This window comes from Manduca sexta, chromosome 20 (genome assembly GCF_014839805.1).
Source record: "Manduca sexta isolate Smith_Timp_Sample1 chromosome 20, JHU_Msex_v1.0, whole genome shotgun sequence".
NCBI classification, from domain to species: Eukaryota; Metazoa; Arthropoda; class Insecta; order Lepidoptera; family Sphingidae; genus Manduca; species Manduca sexta.
Window position 1 is genome coordinate 11,393,820 of NC_051134.1, and position 21,736 is coordinate 11,415,555.

General features: G+C 33.6%; 1 protein-coding gene across 1 annotated transcript; it reads left to right on the forward strand.

Annotated features, from left to right (window-relative positions):
* The first annotated feature begins 13,024 nt into the window (after positions 1 to 13,024).
* LOC115451197 (sorting nexin-4) lies at positions 13,025 to 20,638 on the forward strand. The gene is made up of 10 exons (XM_030179436.2): positions 13,025 to 13,237; positions 13,309 to 13,415; positions 14,646 to 14,784; positions 15,183 to 15,360; positions 15,555 to 15,693; positions 16,117 to 16,244; positions 16,533 to 16,695; positions 17,387 to 17,548; positions 18,293 to 18,407; positions 18,639 to 20,638. Exons 1-10 carry the CDS (start codon positions 13,160 to 13,162, stop codon positions 18,687 to 18,689), a joined length of 1,260 nt encoding a protein of 419 aa, XP_030035296.1. The 5' UTR covers positions 13,025 to 13,159; the 3' UTR covers positions 18,690 to 20,638.
* Positions 20,639 to 21,736: the final 1,098 nt, after the last annotated feature.

Here is a 21,736-nt window from a genome sequence, read left to right on the forward strand (position 1 = left end):
GAATTATAATTTCAGTGATTAGTGAACTTTAAAATTATTGTTACAATTTTCTCTCCAAAAAACATAAACGCATGCCATTGGAGCAAACTGATTCAACACAGTTTTACCTGACTTACTGACATTAAAGTAGCTGGCGCCGAGGCGAGCGATAACTAATCGAGCGCGCGTAAAACTGTCAGCGCACATAACGTTAAAATGATTGTTCAACTTTGTTTCTCACAAATAATGGAGATTATGAGTAATTACTGAAAATTTTAGCTCCACTCTACATTGTTACATTAAAAGTTTCTGAATGTTGCGTAGGAAGATATTCATATATGTCTTTTACTAATTGCATTAATTTAAGCGTGGTAACGAATTTCTTAATTCGTTATAATTCGTCGTCTTATCAATTTCGTTTAGTAATTAGTATTTTAAAACACTTTACTGTTATTCCTGACGTCACATTAATATTTAAATGACGAAGAGAGCCAATAATAAATTCAATAATCCATACAATGTGAATGATATGATTTTTTTTTAAATCTATATAAGGAGCTTGGTCGTTATTTGACGACTATGTCGCTCCGTGCGTCCACTTTTACCCGTGCCTACTAACTTTAAATGATATCAAAATATTTTTGTAATAAAACCCTAGCCTCTTCCGATACAGCACCGACAAAAAAACTATTTATACTGCCCACATTGAAGCTCAAAGAATGAGGTCCACTCCGCACACACTTCGACAAAACTTGATATACGTCATCCAAAATATGGTTACCATTTAAAATTGGCACTGTTATCACGACAATATTAATATGATGACAACAAAAACGATTTATCAGTATCAAATTAAATATAAACCCATCTACTATAACATGCAGACATTAATAGGATAAGTTTGGGAAGACAGCGCAGAGTAAGTGAGTTTGTCAACTTGTACCTACAGCGTTGGGAGACTTGTTGAGTGTCATTCTTCTCTGATAATAAGTTGCTTGCTGGTTCGCTCTTATCTCTCAGCATTTAAATTGCATTTTATTTAATTGCAAGTCCTGATTAAAGATAGTTTTAGCTTTGTTCAAGAATTGCGCTGTTAAAGATCCTTTACTGGATTTAGTTTAGTTTGCTTTTGACCAAAGTTGTGCAAGTGAATATTATCTGAGCTATACCATCGTGCTTATGGTCTGCAAGTTAATTTCTTTTATCAACAAAACAAAAATATCCTTAAGCAACTTTGAAAGCGGAAAATATAATTTTTGACTACAGATAAAATCACTGTTAACTCAAACAGTTATTATCATTAAATATATTCATTTCCTCCGGAATGTTTAGGGCGGAACCGACGGCTTTTAACTACCTAAGACCGTAATTATTTTTTATATTGCAAATATTTACATTATCGTGAATTCCAATAGGAGGTTTGCTTAGTAATTTTGAGCAATACTGTCTCAAGTCTTTATTAATTTTAGCCAAACCATAATTTTCAAGAGAGACATCTGCGAAACTAGAGTAAAACAAGTAAGTGTATTCTTTATGACTTTGAATGACGAAACGAGCTTGCCGCTCACTTGATGGTAAACGATACGACCGCCCATGAACAGTAGAAACACCATCCAACACCTTGAATTACAAAGTATTGTTTGGTATTCCACTACGCTCTGTATCCTGAAACATGAGATGTTAAGTCTTATTACGTTTAGTAGTGGCACTGGCTACAATATTCTTCAAACCGAAATATAGCAGTGACTACACACTGCTGCTTGGCGGCAAAAATAGACATTGCGGTGGTACCTACCTAGGTCGATTCTCACATATGAGAGACCTACCAGCAGTTGTTAGCTAAGGGGGCGTAATTCGCCAGTGAAACCGATGGATAATTTCAATTGATCGGAAATGAATTTGTAACTTCCTATCAATCTACAATTTTCTTCAAACCGGAACACAACAGTGACTACACACTGCTGCTTGGCGGCAGAAATAGACATTGCGGTGGTACCTACCCAAGCGGACTCTCACATATGAGGGACCTACTACCAGTACTTCTTTTCTTGCATGGATTCTTGCAATTGTAATAACATAAAGGCAAAACATTAAATCATGTTCATTTTATACTTTTAGTTAACAGTCACCCATGTAAAGGTCATTGATCTTACAAAATATAACCATAAACACATCCATTAGTTTTTTATTCTACAAATTGTTGTTTTCATAAAAAATACATTAGCGTTTACGGGCTTTATAGGTTCAAGGTAATCTGACGAGCGTTGTCGTGGTAAGAACATCAGATAAACTAAGGCATAAAGTCTGACATTCACGATAAAGGAATAACAAAGTTAACGGAGAAAATGAAGAAACATTTCATGCACGTGTACTTTTTGGTTTGAAAATATGCAGATATGAAAGAAAATCTGTTAGGAACGTCAATAAATTGATTTTGAATTTCATTTTTTTTTTTTTACCGAACATAATTATAACATCATCACGATAACGCAATGTAACATTAACTCGCAATGCATGCCATGCATACGGTTTTTTTTAATGTCTTAGTAAAACAAGAGACTTTTACATTATATGGAAGATAAAAGAAAATTCCAAATTCTCAAATATGATATAAAGTCATAATATTCTTCAGAATAATAACGAAGTTAAATTTATTTTTACGTGCTCCGACATGTTCTTGGTTAGACATTAATTACAAACACAAATTAATTCCTAAGTCTATTTTATCATGAAATACTAGTATTAGTCGGTATATTATTTCTATAATATTTTATTAGGTAGATACTAATTGATCCTCGATTTTTCCTACACAATGAAAATAATTCAAAGATATAGCCATAAATTCTTATAATTTTCTCTCAATTCAAAATTATTTTGTTTGACCGTCCCTAATATTAAAGTTTATTTTTTCATAGAAAGTGTTAACATTATGTATGCAAGATGTCGTAAATTATATATATCTCAAAGAATTAAGTTGTTCAGCCAGAGGGCCCTCGAATCGGCATGTCCGGCTATCGGATACATACGTGAGGATTTTCTTCAATGGATTCATGGCAATAAATTATATATTAGTGACAAAGCTTCTGTCCGGCATTACAACGCTACACTATTACTATTTACTGGAGGTTTAATTGACATTATCTATAAAATATTTACAGTGTTCAAGTCAATGATATCTTGGTACCATTTCGTTTTGTTTCAGCGTAGGTTTTGTTTGTAGTGAAAGATATTTCACTGGAATATACCTATGTTATTATTAAATCGAAATAAAAAATGTAATCCATATCGCTCTTAGGTGTTTAATTTTGTATAATTAAAAGCATCAATTCAATGAAATCGATATTATCAAAGATTCCGACTCAATTTATATCTAACTTTACCACTTCATTATATTAAGATCATATTGTAACTCTTGTCAATCCTTTATTTATAACGTATCTGCCAGGTGCCGGCAAAAACTCCTTAAGTTTCGTTACGTCATAAAATCCCCTCAAACTACAAAGTAAAACGTAATTTATTCCGATTAATATTTAAAGTACAATATCGATCTGACAACTTTTTCGTAATTTATAATAAGAATATTGACGTATAGAAAAAAAAATTACCCTTTACTTTAGAGGTTACAAAGGTTTTAAAGTTAAATCGTTAATTTTGTATGCTTCAAGCGATGAAGTTTAAAACGTAACTAAAAGCTTTTATTAAACTCATATATGACACGTTAATAAAATTGGTTTAAAATGTTGTATATTTTTTTATTGCTTTGAATGACGAGATTGGCTTACCGTTCGCCTGATGGTAATACGACCGCCCGTAAACAGTAGAAACACCATCCAACACCATGAATTACAAAGTATTATTTGGTATTCCATTGATCCATGGCATGAGATGTTAAGTCTTATTACGTTTATTAGTGGCACTGGCTACAATATTCTTCAAACCGGAATATAGCAGGGATTACACACTGCTGCGTGGCGGCAAAAATAGACATTGCGGTGGTACCTACCCAGGTCGATTCTCACATATGAGCAGTATTGCCATATAGCTTGTATTAGCTAAGAGGGCGTAATTCGCCAGTGAAACCGATGGATAATTTCGATTGATGGGAAATGAATTTGTAAATTCCTATTAATAATCTTGAGTTATAAGTGCAGGTGTAATCGTTTTTTATAAAAAGACTTTTCGTTAGCAGTTAGGTTTAAGTCTCTGTACGTAATATAATTTAAATTAAAACTTTTTACATATAACGATGAAAATATCTACTAAAACCGAGTAACAAACAAACGTGTTAACACGAAGTAAATTATAATTATTGTGATCGGCCGCCTTATTTTGATTATAAAAAAAAAGCGACTTCCTTATTCCCAACAGACATTTTATATTTTCATACCCAGTTTAACGCGAAACGAATTCAGCTTATTTTCCTTATTGACAAATTGTTGTTTTCGCTCACGGAAAATTACTAAATCGCGTTCGATATTGAGAAAATAAAATAAAATGGCGGCAATCACTCGCCAGGATTAATGTGTGGTGGTGGAAATATACTAGAATGGGACCGGTGGAATAAACATCGGGGTTTGATGGATTGTGGGCGCATTACGTGAGACGGGTGATAAAACGAACGATTTGGAAGGTGTTTTGATATATTTCCTTATAATTTTCGCGTTCTCCTACCATGTTTTTTTTTGGTCTCATAATGGTCTACAATTGTTAATAGTACAAATACTACGACATTGTATTTATTATATGATGTGTATCCTTCGTTGGAAGTCCTTATAATAAAAATAAATAAATAAATAAAATGTAACTGAGGCGTTATAAAACGGAGCTAATATAAAAACTTAAGTATATCGTATCATGATGCCACAAGATAAAATAATAGTTCTAAGTGTAAATAGAAATACTATTATTATATATTTTTTGGCGAACTTTAATGATGATTTCTTATGTTTACACGAATGTTGCATATAGTTTTTTTTGTATAATTGTAAAATGTAAGTAAAAATTGAAACGATTTCGGACGACCCACACCTCAGTCTTCTGACCATGAAGTCTGTAAAACCGTCGAAACTGAAGAAATATAATTTAAAAAACCGAGATAAGTACAATCTGAAAAATAGTTTTATTTCGAAGACCAATGATTAAGAACAATTGGTGATACCGTAAACATGGAGGTTTTAGATCCTACAAATATCCTTACAAACACCAGTTGTTCAGCAGTAATGCAATAAGTACTACTGTGCAATATATTTGCTGGTCGTAGAATATATTTTATATCAGCCCGGATAGCGACCACCGTACCCAAGGTGTTAAAACCCGCCATAATAGCCTACCTAAGTGTGTCGCGTTCCACGATCAGACATTGTATAACTGGTTCCAACAGGCCGGAATAATAGTGTCGACTCATCTCTTGTTAGTCGATATTCTATTCGATCTGACCCTACTTACCATCAAGTACAGTGGATTAACTTTACAGTGTACGTATAAGAAAAACTATATTATTATTACAGAATAGCTTCATCCGCTACTATTGCGTGAATTTAGAACATTTATATTAGGCACGCATTGTCCATTATCTTCAAATATATTGAGGTAACATTACTTAACTTATCGAGATCAAACACTACGACTATCCGAGGCTAAATTAATTTGGTTAACAATCCCTCAAACTTACTCTTAACAAACTTTCATAATTATTATATTATTAGTAACACACAAATTTTGCGTAAAAGGCTCAAACGATGTGCCATCCCACGCTCCGCCCACGCATATTGGCGGCATTGAATACCCTCATACATCAGTCTAAGACTTAGTCAACCCTAATGTACTAATTCTAGACAATAGACATTTCAAAGGTTCTTATAACAGCTTGGACACTTTAATAGGGGATTTATTCATTAGTTTTGTATAAGGTTACAGCAATTGACGTCATTACATAATTGAAAATGGTTACATTTATTACATAATACATAATGTTAAATAAGGAGTTTATATGTTTCTAAGAATTGTAACTAATTATTTAATGACCTTATTTTTAGATAATAGCTAGCACTTTATTGTCGACTGACGAGAGATGATTACCCATCGCCAGGCGACACAATTTTGACGATCTAGTTGCAACCGCATATATACTGGTTGATCACGGAACACGACGCAACTACATGGGCCAATATGACGGGTTTTAAACCTTGTGTACAGCTCTCGGTATTCACGATAGATTCAACACGAGTTTATACATAGTTTTGTACGTACTTGTATTCAATTAATCGGATTACCTATATACAAATTTCAGCTATGCCTTCCCTAAATCAAAATTTCATATTTACCCCTGAGTTGAAAGCTGAGGACGGTGCAGTATCCGGGATACAAATATCGAACCGCCAGAATCTTATAGAAAACTACCATTAACCAAGTTTACTATAGCATTTCGATTTATATATTTCCCACTGCTGGGCACGGGCCTCTTAAGACTAAGAGGAATTAGGCCTTAGTCCACCTAGATTGCCAGATTTCACACCCTCAAATTCTTATAAAGAACTTCTCACGTATGCAAGTTTCCCTACCATGTTTTCCTTCACCGTAAAAGCAAGCGATAATTCATAAAGTATCATAAAGTATTTCGTATAATAAATGCTATTTCCTCACACACAAACAACCCTGTTTCCCCATAATCTCTATTCCTTTACTTTAGGGGTGTCAACATATCCATCACTGGTAATGTGGGTGTCTTTATGTAGAGATCAAACAGGTGACACCCCTCATTTATTTGCTCATTTGTTCTATAAATAACGCGAAAATATGAAACGACCTCGATTTCTCTATTCACCAATTCAGAGCAACACGTTTACTCTGTTATATAATCAAATCATGAAGATATTAACGTCACCTTATTTCTTAGAAAAACATCATCCGCGTAAACCGCACATGTTTGCCTCCAAATATTTTGTCAACAAAATAGAAGCCTTGAAGTTAACCTTATCATTCCTCTATAACAGCATTGCACAATTTTCCTACTTCCTACAGGGACGTAATTAGTATTGTACATAATAGAAATTGAATATCATGATAGGATAAAGATTTATATGATGAAATAAATATTTTTAATGCGGAAGGTAGTACAGTTGAAGTGGATATGTGATCACGTTCCTAAATACTAACTCTACGAAGAGAAATTACGATAAAGAAGAAAACAAAGATTTATTTTTATCAAACGTAATATTACATCTGTCACTTTACGCCGATTTACTGTTAAATTTTGGTGCTACATTGTGTAACTCAATTGTGATTGTAGACAACATTTTTAAGATCCATAAAAAGGATATAGAAACCATTTATTTAACCCTCGTAAGGAGCAGTTCTATATTGTATCTAGAATCGAATTCTTCAGAACATTTCAATAAAACTTCATTTATCCTCTTATGTAGGTCACCTAGACGCTATTCCGTTTCAAATGCAACATCACCCACGTATAAAACCAATACATCCCTTAGTTCAACGACGTCATCTGTCAATAGGTCCCCCATTTATTATTCAACACCGGCCCTGTAGCTATTCTACCGGCGAAGTTCTCAAGTATTCTGACATCGTCTGAGGAACTCTTACGTATTGTACCTACCGTTCAACTTCCCAATATCTGGGAAATGCCAAGTTTTGATCTGCCAATGACGTCAACTTGGGCTGTTTTAATAAATACTTTGAATTCGAGGATGGAACCTAAAATATCATTAAATATCTTTGAGGAAAATAAGTTTGAGTACTGAGTTTGGAATATTACATAGAATTTTCCCTTCAAGTATTTATCGACGATATTGTGCGGTGTTAGTTTTCATGTAGGAATTAAGACAAGTATTTCACATAGGCTGCTCTGTAGAACAGGCGCATTGGGAGTTTTAGATATTCACCACCGTCGTCTGTCGAGCCGTCAGCTCATCTGTCGATGAAAGGAATTAAATAAGGAATTATGTAATTTGTCTCCGAAAGGCACGATATTTACTTTTAACTTTTCAATAGTTTATTTCATCGTCTCTAATTTTTACTGTATTTATTTTCTTATATTTGAGTCTTTTCATCACTATACATTCATAATATTGTTCTTATTTAGGTTTTTTGTGGAATTTATTTATAGAGTTTTTAGACTATTTTGTATTGCCATTGCTTTCTTCTTTATATTATGGCTGTCGCCGTTTATTTATCGGTGATTTGCCAATGTCAGTAATAATAGCAGATACAAAACAAAAAGATACAAAAAAATCAGGTAAGTAAGTACTTAATCAAGAAAAAATTTAAAAACTTTGTCATTGTTTTATTCACCGCTCAACAGTCGGACATTATTAATCCTATCAGAATTTGTCCATGTCTTTCCTCAGAGACTTTTCCTACTTAGTCATTGGCCCAATCTTCTGTCAACCATAGAGCCACAACCTAAAAACTACTTAATTGAACTTTTTTTCTAGTGCTGTCCTGGATGAATCGCTTCGATACATAACATAGATATAAATCTACGTATCCGTCCATCTTTGTATCATCGATGCTACTTTATATTAAAAATTTCTCGAAACGCAAGTACACTCAATAAAGCAAATATTAAAGTGAGATATGTGAGCGTATCCAATAGACGATTCAGCGTGGATATTATTAGATATCAAATATTACATTCCAGATATATATAATATCACCTTTTGATATGACAAAGTATTTGGTCTTTCGCGTGACTTTGATGACGTATATAAAGTTATTTATATACACATTATATAGTGTAAAAGGGTATGTGATTGTGGTCTTGGTAGCCAATAATTTAAAAGTGAGGTGATTCATGCGAACACTCCATTAAAAGGATTCGTGGAACCGATGCGTGGAACTAGATGGCTAGGGTTAGCGCGGCAATGGCGGCCCAGGTGGTACTTTAGGTGAAGGGGGGAGTGGAGTGTTGTGTCAAATTGCCTTTATTTTTTACTTTTGTCACATGTACCAATAGCTAATAGGGCGCGCGCGTGATACTTATTTTTTTTTAAAATGGCGCCATTTTTTCTTTTTTTTTCTTTACTCTTGCCCAGTGCCTAAGAGCGATAAATTTTGAGCCTACCCCGGGCGGTAAAAAGACGACGCTACGTCGCTATGTATAACAGAATTATACGAGTTCCGTACACATCGCTCGAGTTTAGATAAACTGTTTTTATTTTTGATGTTTTTTTACAATTAATATTCAGGTTCCTTTAAATTGGAATCTTTAACGTGTGCCGTTTATACTACAGACGTAAAATAAAACACTGTAATCAGCAAATTGGTCTATAATAGAACATTATCTTTTTGCATTTATATCTTTTAAAAGATATGAATCAAGACAACCCACACTACATTCCATGTTACTAATTAAAATAACCCCATACTGAAACTTTATGTTGTTCAGATAGTTACGTTACTTTATATTAGAGGAATGCAACCTCAAACTACTTTTAGTTAACTATTATCCGCAATTTGCAAAGTATGTTTGTGTGATCAACTTTTAGCGTAGCAGCAAATGTGGAATGTGGACTATAAAGTTTTGGTTTAGATTTTATGTTCAGTCAGCCAATAAAATGGTAAACTAAAACAAGATTTTCAATCGCTCATAAAATATATGTACTTTACTTTATAAGTACCTCTTCACTTCGGTTTTGAAAAGAGCAATAGGTACCTGAGTTTCTTGCCCGTTCTTCTCTAGTGAGAACTGTTTTCCGAACTGGTTGTAAGTTGAGTTAAATATTGACGGAATCTAAACAGTGTATAGCATTTTACAGGGTTAAATAAATTATTTCTTTTGACTATCTACCAAAATGTTCATTTTTGTCTGAAATAAATTTAAAAGATTTATTATATTGTTATTTAAGAAACACTGTTAAATTATACAGGTACATTTAATTAATTCATGGAATTGAAACTCATAATGATCATGTCTCAGAATAACAAATTACAGAAGAATATAAGTATTCTTATATTCTTAGATGCGGGTCGCTTCCAATAGGTCGATCTGGAAATCTTTGGAAGAGGCCCATGTTCAGCAGTAGACATCCTGCGGCTGATGATGATGATGATGATAATGATGATAAGTATTTACTATTTATCTAAGTACTTATTTACTATTTAACAAAATGACCTACACATTTGATACTATGCAAAGTCATTCACAAGGGCGGAGCCACGAACAATTCGTAGTTATCCATAATATATTTTCGAACAACATTGTTAAAGTGAAATAGGCCCGCCAAGTTTAAACTTTGAAGTGTGAGCCCTCAACAGGTTAAGAAATTAACCTTTTTGCAGCCGACACCTTTAACTAATCAAGGTTTATAGCAAAGGAAGTTAAAGTTTGATCCGTTGTCAAAGTTTGGTTTAATGAGATTACTTTGAGTCTGCTCTCATCACAACGTTTGCTTAACAAAGGGCCTAAAACTTAGAAACACTGAATGGCTTAAGTACTTTAATTCTTTATTATATCTTTTAGTTAATAAAAATTAAAAAGTATGTATATATTCTTGAAAAAGAAATAATTGTCATATTAATTTTGTTTACAAAGACAAGACATCAAAATATTATTCTTTATTATGTTTCTTCAATATTGGCTTATTACTTTTTTTTTCTAACTGGCTCGGCTTATTACAAGAGCTTATTTTTCATTTCTAATTGATTTTCCAAGATTTATAAACTAAAATCATAGGTTATTGTTTGATTTAGATTTCAGTATATACACCTATTAACAAAAATAATAATACACTTACCCCATTTCCGGAGGCAAGTGCGCCTACTACCATTTTTTTTTACTTTGAGCAAAATATTATACATTTATGGTCCGATTTCCTTGAATGGCTATAGGTTGTTATCACAAAATACCAAATATTCTTAAATTAATAAAATTATATTCTTAACTCAGCACAAAAAGAAATTATTTTGCATTGAATCCAGCTATGAAAATTTTATGCCGCACTTCCCCCGACTGACCTTAACGATACATATCAAGTAAGTCGGAAAAAGAAATTATCCCGGAAAACTCCGTCACGCGGGCGAAGCCGCGAGCAAAAGCTAGTCCTACATAAAGTTAAACCGCAAAGAATCGGATTAATGAATTTTCCGACTTCTTAAATATCACTGATTTCAGATATTTTAATGTATGTTAGAAGTACTCATAAACAGCCAAACTTATAATACTCTGTTCACATACAAAACATCATTTTCGATATTATCAATAAAACGTACAACCAGTAAAGAATACGCAGCATTGTTCCTATTATCCTTCCCTTATAAATAGTTGAACACGTATAAAATCCCTCAGGCACTTATTCTCAAGAACAGTTTGTGTGGGAGTGCGGCGAACTTAACGTCACTTTGGGTAAGATTCTTATCCGATTACCGCACTGGCCTTATGGTTACTCTCGAGCAGGGTTTGTAAACCTTTGGCATATGATACAAAACGAAAAATAAAAGTAAAAATGATTATTCGATTTTAAGGATAAACGTTAATATTATGAGTACTTATCATTTCTACATATTCATATTAATATGATGCAGAGGATAAAAAAAATACATCCATGGAGCAATCAGCAGCAAAATAACTACTTCCAATGACTACCCATTATAATATATCTGGAAAGCTACTTCACGCCATTGTTCTTTGAAAAAATGGCAGATGGCCTAACTCCGGTCAGATCGACTTAGCCCGTTGAAAATATTGTTAATTCCGTTATATCATATAGAAAAATAAATAACTGTAGCGGCATAGCCAATGCAAGACTCTGGGTGGCAGATTATTGCAAGGCCTTTTTTACTTTTGAAATAGGGTAATGTTTTTTCCTTCGTATCCCTTGCAAGCACGAGGCCCTTTGAAGCGCAAAGCCTTAAGCGGTTGCCCTTAATGTCAACTAAGACCTCCACTAAAAATAAAATTAAATAACTTTAATAAAATCTATGATTAGTTACACCACTAATTATAATCAATTCTGGTCAAATCGACTCTTTCCTTTTAAAAACTAAAATTTAAAGATGACGATACGAAGTATTTATAATAAAACGTTTGTTACCCCTGGTCTAGTCTGTTAAGACATGTTGTTCTTCCAACCTTCTTACTACTCAGGGTCAGACCTAAGTCTTAACTGATTCATAAGTAATAAAAAGATTTTAAGGCAATATGGTTTATAATATTAGGTGGCACAGAGAATAGAAATAAAGAGACCAGCATGCCGATGGCATAAACAATACAACTAAGCCCAAAAACATTAGTAACACCATCCAGAACTTTAAATGACTACGTAGATACATACCTACAACATGACAGGTTGATATTAAAATTATAAATCTCAATGTCCAGTAAGTACACTGACTAGAATGTCCTTTAAACCGGAACACAACACTGCTACTTGGCCGACGGTAATAAAGATCACGGTGGCATTTAATCAAACCACTACACTCGCATACGAGAGATCCACCATCACCAGTAAAATACGGTTTACAGAAAACTACCTACAACAGAATGAAATGTCATTATTTATCTGCATAAGTAAAATTTTCCTATTAAAGGAAAGATCTCAAATGGAAACAAGCGCAAAGTTGATCGTCCACCTGCAAGGGGGACCGCGGACCTGGTAAACGTTGTAGAGCCGTAGAGAAGTCGACCAAGAAATCCTATACGTTAAGCAGTGGACATCCTGTGGCTGATGATTATGACGATAAAATAGTATTTTATGTAAGTATGTATGTACCATTGTTCTGAGGTACGTACCTGTTAGTTTAATTTTCGCGCCATATTCATTCCAAAGATAATTTAGTTGAGATATAAAGCATAATACGGATTATACAATTTATTATGAAATAATTGTTACTAATGAAATAATAAAATAACGTTATCATATAAAGTTGTTTATTTTCTCAATAAATTTGTTTTTATAGAAATTTTCACAAAGGTAATCGGTTAATAAGATTTATTTAATAGGCTGTATTGACAATCATTTCAGTGCCCTTAACAGACATTGAGTAATTACAACATTGTCTATTCCCCGTGCTGTCAAGTGTCAAATGTCAATGTCACTATAAAGAACTGTCTGGTGCTGTCAATTGTCATGTCACTTTTGCTTACCCGAGAGTTTTTGAAAAATTAATTTATCGGAAAACCCATTAGTAATATTTTATTCAAATTATTTAAGTGTTATACGCCAAAATGTCGTCTGAAAATTCGCCGGTAAGGGAATCTAGGTCGTCCAGCGCGGTCGAGACTGTGGAGGATTTCGAAAATCAAGTAAGAAAAAGTTTTGTTACGCCTACTTTCTTTTATTATGTTAATAGATAAATTGTTTTGTTGTATTTTAGGATACGCTAATGAAACATGTTGATATATCTATCGTGGAGTCGGAGAAGCGAGCGAACGGGACACTGCATGTCCGCGATCACTATACCGTATACTTAATCGATCTGAAGTAAGTTCTCATTAGATTGTTTCATCAACAAATTACACCTGTGCCGTGAGTCTATTAGCGAGTTCTCACAATTTATCTTCATACGTTATGTACGCGCAAATACAATACTAGGTATTTGTTGATTGAATTGCTTATTGCGAAAATGGATTTAATTTTCATCATTGACCTCAGTAAACAAAAACTTTACGTCACGACGAAATATTTGCGTATTGTTAGTGTTTTAGACATATGACCTGAATCAATTGTATGATCTACAGACATTTCATTATGTATATACAATGATAATATATATCCTTTTTTTCATTAAGGTTCTCACTTTGTGTTATTTTTACATCTTATAATATCATTATCCTTAGATAATCAATGAATGATAAAAAAAATACTGTTAATTTAATATGACATTATAATGAAACGTAAAATAGATAATAACATGTCCTTTACAGTACTTTAATAATAAAGTCATAAGACCAGATACAATTTTCCTTTATCCTTTATTATCTTTTATTTATACACTAAAACTGATAGTAATGCCATTATCATATTCATTCTGTTGTTTTTGACATCACCAAATTGCTGCCTTTGTTTTTGCAAATTAGTCTTGTTTATTAATAGATTTAAGAATAACAAATATTTAATAGAAATTAATACATATAATAATTCAGGTGAATTATAATAAATTATTTAGAGAATAAAATTATTTTGTCCTATCAACATAAAATATTTTGAATAATATTATGGTCTGAACAGCAATAGTTAAAAAACTTGAATATATATTTGCATTAAATTATACATCATGGATTATACACAAATTAGAATTACAAAAGCAAACAAAAATATATGAGAAATTTAAAAGTATATATCAAATACCTACTTGTTATGTCTTACTTAATGCATCTTAAAATTCAAATCACAATGTTTACTAGTGATAATAAATTTGATAAAACAAAGTTTTATGTATATTTAGATTATGCTGTAGTCTGTGCTCATTTCAAACCGTGATTATTATCTCTGCTTTAACTCAACTATCTAACATTAAATGCATTTATATTTGTTGTTTAGAATGAATAGTAATCACATGCTATTTTGTTCTTGTCTATTGTCTAAAACAATTATGTTAATCCTTTTTTTTGTATATTCCTTTTTATACATATTTTAGGCTTTTAAATTATAGTTAAACATATTACGTATTAGTCTTATTATAAAAGCATATATTTATATATTTTTTTCTAGGGTCACTGATCCAGAGTACAAATTAGTGCAATCTAAAATCAGCACAATATGGAGGAGGTACACAGAGTTTGAACAGATCCATGATTACCTCCAAGTCACCTATCCACATGTCATTATACCGCCATTACCCGAGAAAAGGGTGAGTATAACATAACATTTTGGATTTCTGTGAAAAGACAAGGTTAGACCTTGCAAGCCATATTAGGACATTAAAAAACATATTTTTAAATTGCGAGAATTTCAATTGAATTACTTTCTAATTAAAGTAACTAAGCACAGTAATAATTGGTGAAATATTTCCTTTTGAAGTCTCCGCGTAAGCCAATCAAGTTCAATAAAAAAACAGTAAATGCTTAGTGAGTGATGTTCAATGTAGTGTTTACAAGCAGTGAATTGCTGGCGTTATCATTAATTATAAAAATAAACAATTTTCTTCTTCAGCATTACATAGATGATAGGACTTGTCATAGCTGGTGAAATGTGGGTGTGATATGCTTCTGTCTATAATTGAAAATAATGCTGTGTGATTTCTATTAGGTTTTGTACGCATGGCGCAAATCGGACACAACAGACCCGGAATTTGTGGAACGTCGTCGCGCTGGACTCGAGAACTTTTTGTTGCGCGTTGCATCTCACCCGCGCCTCTGCTTCGATGATCAGTTCATCAACTTCTTGCAACAGGAGCATGGATGGCGGGAGACTATAACTGACAGCGGTAAATATTTCTAAAGCTAAGTTTAGACCTTGCAGCAACATATTGTGTACAACTTTTAGACAATATACGTTAGCAGCACTATTTCAAACTTCAAAACGAATTAAACAGATATGTTTGCTGTAGAACAAATGCAAGCAAATAATAAAACTTATACAATACATATTTAGATATATTTTTACTATAACATTTTACAGGGTATTTATTACAAGCTGAGAACAAAATAAAATCATTGGCAGTGTCAATACGACTGAAGAAACCAGATCCAGAAATAGATAGTCTCAAATATTACGGCAGGCAGCTTGAGGTCAACTTAGGAAATTTTCTTTACACCAGGTGAGAATTTAAAAGTGTTTAGTATTGACTAAACTACATATAATGGAAGGTAAAATCATTCATGTTTTCATACAAAAATTATGTCGATGTCATGCACTTTTACACAAAAATAGCTTGTCCAATTTGTTACAACCTTTGTTTTTCTATCTTGACACAATTAATTGACGAAAAGAGTTATTCAGTTGTATCAAGGCTGCCAACATCTTTACGTATGTATACAAATTTAAAATTAAAGTTTTCAGTTGTATTATTTCTACTTATTTTTATAAAGTCAAAATGGAATGGACCAAATTTTTTACTTCCATTCATGTTGATATTGAAAATTGGCAACCTTCCATGTAACAGTGATTTTATAAAGTTTTCGGTGGATGGCCACAAAAGCGTAAATGTTTATAATTAGCTACACTCGAGCATTGTTTGCAGATCGAAAATAATAGAGAAGAACTTTGCTTTGTGCAAACTGCACGCTAACTACGGCAAACTGTTCAGCGAATGGAGTGTTATAGAAAAGGAAATGGGTGATGGGTTACAAAAGGCGGGACACTATTTTGGTAATTTACATTTTTATGTACATTATGATTACTTCATTTGTTTGCCAGCAAATACCAATGTCCCTGATGGATTATTGCGCATAAGCAATCACAGTGCTAAGAGAACCATATAAATAATTTCTTAACCCACATAGCTAGCTGAAAGCATTGTCATCGTGGTGATAAATGCGCACGCAGTACTAATGAGCCACCGAAGCAATCTTTCCAGACTTTTTTTATTTACAATTAATTACTTTTCTTATCTCTTTATTTCGGGTGTTAAATACTCAAGTCTTGTTTCCCTTACAGACTCCATAGCGGACAGTATAGACTCGGTGGCTGAGGACGAGGAGCAGCTGGCGGACCAGCTGAAGGAGTACCTGTTCTACGCGAGCGCGCTGCAGCAGCTCTGCGCCAACCACGAGGCGCTCCAGCACGCGCTCGAGTACGCGCAGGACACGCTCAACAACAGGTACATACGTATACCTGATTTAGACTTTCCGAGTACAAACGAATAGTCACGAATACGAGTGTAAATAGCTTATTCTTGTGTATTAGTTACTCGTAATTCTAAGCCATATTTGGCACGAATTATTCGAGAATATTCTAAATTAATTTTAACAGTAAAGTGCAAAAAAAAATCCCCCATCACTCCAGTGCGCTCAAGTTGTTTTACGGCTAATATACCCACACTAAGCAATAATACCAAGCACTGATGAAATTACAACGATATAAATGAAGAATAATGTGCCGTTCCCAAATAAAAGAAATCTGAATCAGATTATACACGGTGCGACAGTTGGGCGGCCAGTCCTTACAACTGTTCAGTGACGTAGCGTAGTTGGGGTGGCACTTTCAAGGGGCGAAAATGTCTTTATGGCGTATACCAATAATTGGCGGGTTTGACACTTATTTTGTGTTTTGTTGAAATGTGGTTTTAGTCTTTTTGTCGTTGGGGCGGCAAATGTTCGTTCCACCCGGGGAGCAAGAACACACGCTACGCCACTTCGACTGTCTTATCGTGTACGGCTTCATTTAAATCTCGTTAAATTCGGTCGGGTTAGGCCTTTACCGATGTTTTTTTATTTTTCAAATATAGGGTATAATGTAATGTAATACGTTGTTCTTTATCGACAATTACAAAACTAACTTATTGTTTTCAGGATAGCGGAAAGGAATCGTGCCGCGGCGGGCAAGTCCGGTTTGATGTCCCGTTTGTTTGGCACCACCGATCCCAACATTGTGCGGGACCAGACCACCAGGGCGCTGGACGCCAAGATCACGGCAGATAAAGAGGCCATTGTCAAAGCTAAGAACGATTTAGAGTAAGTATTTTTTTTTTTGTTCTAATTTATAAGAACACAAGCGAAGATAACCTCGTTGGGAGTGGAATGGACTGCTAAGACTAATGGTCACTGTGACTTTCATAAAGTTGTGTGTGTATGCTCTGTGAATTATCGCTTGCTTCAACGGTAAAGATTCTTCATCGTGAGGAAACCTGCATACCTGAGAAGTTCCCTCTCAGACTTTTAAGGGAATGTAAGGTGCCAACTCCCACTAGGCAAGAGTGGTGGACTAAGGTCTAAGCGCTCTTAGTAGGAGGCTCGTGCCCAGCTATGAAACAGTATAATATAAATAAGAACACAAGAAAAGGGACCTTATGACCACTTTAATATGATCACCATCATGAATTTAGATTAACAAAAATCACTATTATTATACCGACTTTTCAATAAACGATCACAATCGCTCTTTTTGTGCTATCGTAAAAATGGGCCAATCAATACAAAGTTTCTTTTAACATCCTAAGACATGGCTATTTTGATTGGTTTATTCTCGGGATTGCATCGAAGCTTATGTTTGGGATTGTTTATTGATAATGGACGGACAGTTCATAGGGTCCTAATTAAAGTAAACCTAACCTAACCTAACCAATCGAGGTAACCAGTTAAAACTTTGTTTCTAATTGATTTTCATACAGTACAGAATCTAAATATTTTTAAAGCAATGTTTATTATAAGACCGGTCAGTATTATTATTTTTTTACTAAACAAGTGTTTTCCTTCCAGTGAATTCACTAAAAAGGCAATGGTGGAAATAGAATACTTCCAGAAACAAAAAGACAAAGATCTTCACGAGTCCCTTGTTGGCTTCATCACGTTACAAGTAAAAGCAGCTAAGAAGGTAATTTTTTTTGTCCAATATACAGTATGTTGTTTTAGTCAAGGGACCTATTCAAACACGAAATTTCATGCTTGCATATAACTAATAAAAATACACCCAATAAGCGAATATTTACTTGTTTCTCATCAATTACTTTTCACTCTTGCCAAATTAGATCAGCTTGGCGGGCTGGTTTCCTCGAATGATCCCCAACCAATAAGTGACACTAAATGTTTTTTTTTTATTCTACAGAATTTACAAGCCTGGACACAAATAAAAGAGTGTCTACAGAACATGCCGTGAGCACCGACCTACACGCTGCGCTTGATACCAAAATGTACCTACATATTTATAATAATCTTGTAAGCGTATAATAATTTTGTATTCACTTTGTAAGTAGTTACGTCGAGAGAATGTTTCACGGTATTTTTCATCTCAAACTTAGGTTAAGGCGTTAGGGAGCATTCAGATATTACGTAAGTGAAATTATACTTTCTATCTATAATGCAATAAAGTTTATTTTACAGTTGATTTTCGGGCTCGGAATTTAACTCGCAGATCTTGGCCTTGCGTTTACGTAATGTGTGAACGCGCCCATACCAAAGGATATTATGTCTACAGCTTTACATATCCATTATATTATTTATCCTGTTCATTTACATACGAACAGAAAGAGATAGACGTTTTAATCAGACTGGCACTGCTCATTGTTTTTAATATTATCTACGTGCCTATTAGTTGATGTATATTTTGTTTTGCTTTGAAATGGATTTTATAGACTTTAAATGCTGTTTTTTTTTTTCGTTTTATATTTTATGAGCAGCCATGATTTTAAAACTTTTCGGATATTATCTCGGTTTTGTATTTAAGAAAACGTTATATTTAAAAAATATCGATGTCAAAAAAATTACTTCCAAATGGCTCAATAGTTTAAAAATGTTGTTAATGTTAATAAGTTATTTTCTAATATGTATTTAGTGACGATCCATACGATTCAAATTGTTCAGCTCTGAAAAATCTTGATATGAAGAATTAGCATAATTGTACAAATTATTCGCTACCTGTTGTTAAAAAGTCCTAAGACAAAATTTTAAAAAACTTAGTAATTAATTTATGACTACCGTATACGAAACTACTACAAGATTTATACTGTTTTTCCTATGTTGTATTATTACGTTTATAAAATGTTCCCTATTTTACTTTGTAAAATTTCACCCTTATTTCACCCGATTTAAACTACGAAGTTTACATGAGGGCATAACGTCCGGGGTACAAGATAATAAAAGACCAATTTTCAAATTTTGTTCACCTTTAATGGTTTATAATAAATATTACAAACTGCAGGTAGTATATATTTCCATTGTCAAATAAATGTAAATACCGTTCGTCCCATTCAGATGACGCGTTAAACGCGCGTTGATCAGATCATTCGCGCGCTTTCATTGTCATACTGACGCACGTTATCATTAAGATTATTTAACGCGCGTCAAACGCTCATCTGAAACGCTCTTAGTAAAATTTAAATAACAATGTCTATAAGAAATAATAGTGATGTGAATTTTATCAACGTAATAACGACTTTCTACTGATTCTTACAATGTGTTAATACTCAACTGTGATTGCAACAATATATTTTTTTTATTCTCCCAAACCACCATATGCAATTGTAAAACAAATTAAATGAGATTATGTATCCTCGGTTAATGTCGATTTGATAAAATAACAGGCGTTATTCGGAGCTTCACTCGCGTGACAAGCCTTTCCCGCTACCAAAGTCCCTAAATCACTACGATTCCAACACTGTCTATTTATTAAATAGTATTAAAAAAAATCCAACAATTCCCATCAGAGCAAATTACTGGAATACGAAATTGACAGTGTTAATCCGGAGCATGGTCTATCGGCGCGTCAAATATCATCAAAATCTGTTCAGTTGTTTGAGCGTTCACTTCTAATAAACATACTAACATTTTTACAGACTTTCGCATGTATAATTTCAGCGGTATAAGATAAGAAGTAAGATTAAATTTGAATTGAGTAGGTCCTGAAAATAAAGAAAATGTCTATTATATTAATTTTAATATTTTAGGAAATAGACAAATTCTGACTTATGGTGTTTTGGGAGATGTACTATGCTTATAGCATCCATGAGCTCATTTACACTATATTGCTAGTTATGATTTTAAAGTTATATTATGTTGGTATTACTTGCAAATTGTAAGAAACATTTTTAATAAAATCAATACTTTATACCTTTTTCTTTTTTCATACCTGTTTTTTACTTTTGTCCAAATTAAAATAAATTGTTGGATTTGTAACTTTAATCTCCTAAAATAAAAACGATAAAACTTGTGTCCTATTTTAATAAATGATCCTAACGCCTTTTTCGATCTATCGCCAATATGAATCAACCAGAATAAAGTTTTTTTGTACTTAAAAATGACTAATTTTGATTGGTTTATTCTCGGGATCGAAGTGAAGATAAGGATTAGGATCGTTTATAGACATCGGACATTAATCATAAAGATTAGAGACACCATTTTTTTAGCTATTGGGCTTCTTTTATATCTTTTAAGAACACTTTGTTTTTAATTTTTTTAGGAAAAAGGTTAGGGCGGCCTAAATCCGTCTACGGGGGTAAATCCGTCTTTTTTGCAATCACTGCGTTCTAAACGAAGGGTATCTTAAAGCTTTGATGGCCGTATATGTAATTGAGACTTTCCCGCCCTCACACCCACCACTACAACTCCTGTAAGCCAGGATCATTTTATAACACCGAGCAGTGAAGCTCGGCGAGTCTCAGGGAACACTAATATGTCATTATCCCGCAACGAAATTAATCAAATAGAAAGATAGGTAGGAGTTGGAAATATTAATTGTCCACTTCCCTCCAGAGCAATGCGTGTTACAAAATCATGATGTAAGGAGGCGATTTAATCTCAAGGATAGGGACGTTTACAACTTGATAAGCTAATTATAAAGCACCACGGATAAAATTAAATGAAAGGATCCTATCACATGAGCTGTTAGATTTGATTACAATAGGCATGGCAAAAACGCCGGAAAGCACGGAAATTCCGTCTAGTCTCAACAAGGTTCATGTAGTATACAACCCCAGATGTTATTTGCATACTGTCTAACATGATGTTGCGCTCTTTATGCCAGAGACCACACTCCCAAAGTACGTGATGAGCAGATTGTTCAACCTCGTAACCAGGTGTAGAGCATGGGCACACAGGAGAATCAACCAGCCTAAATGAGAACAGTTTACCCTTAAAATTACCATGGCCGGTAAGGAATTGCGATACACAGTAATCTATTTCTAGCCAAGTTTTTATTAGGCAATCGCG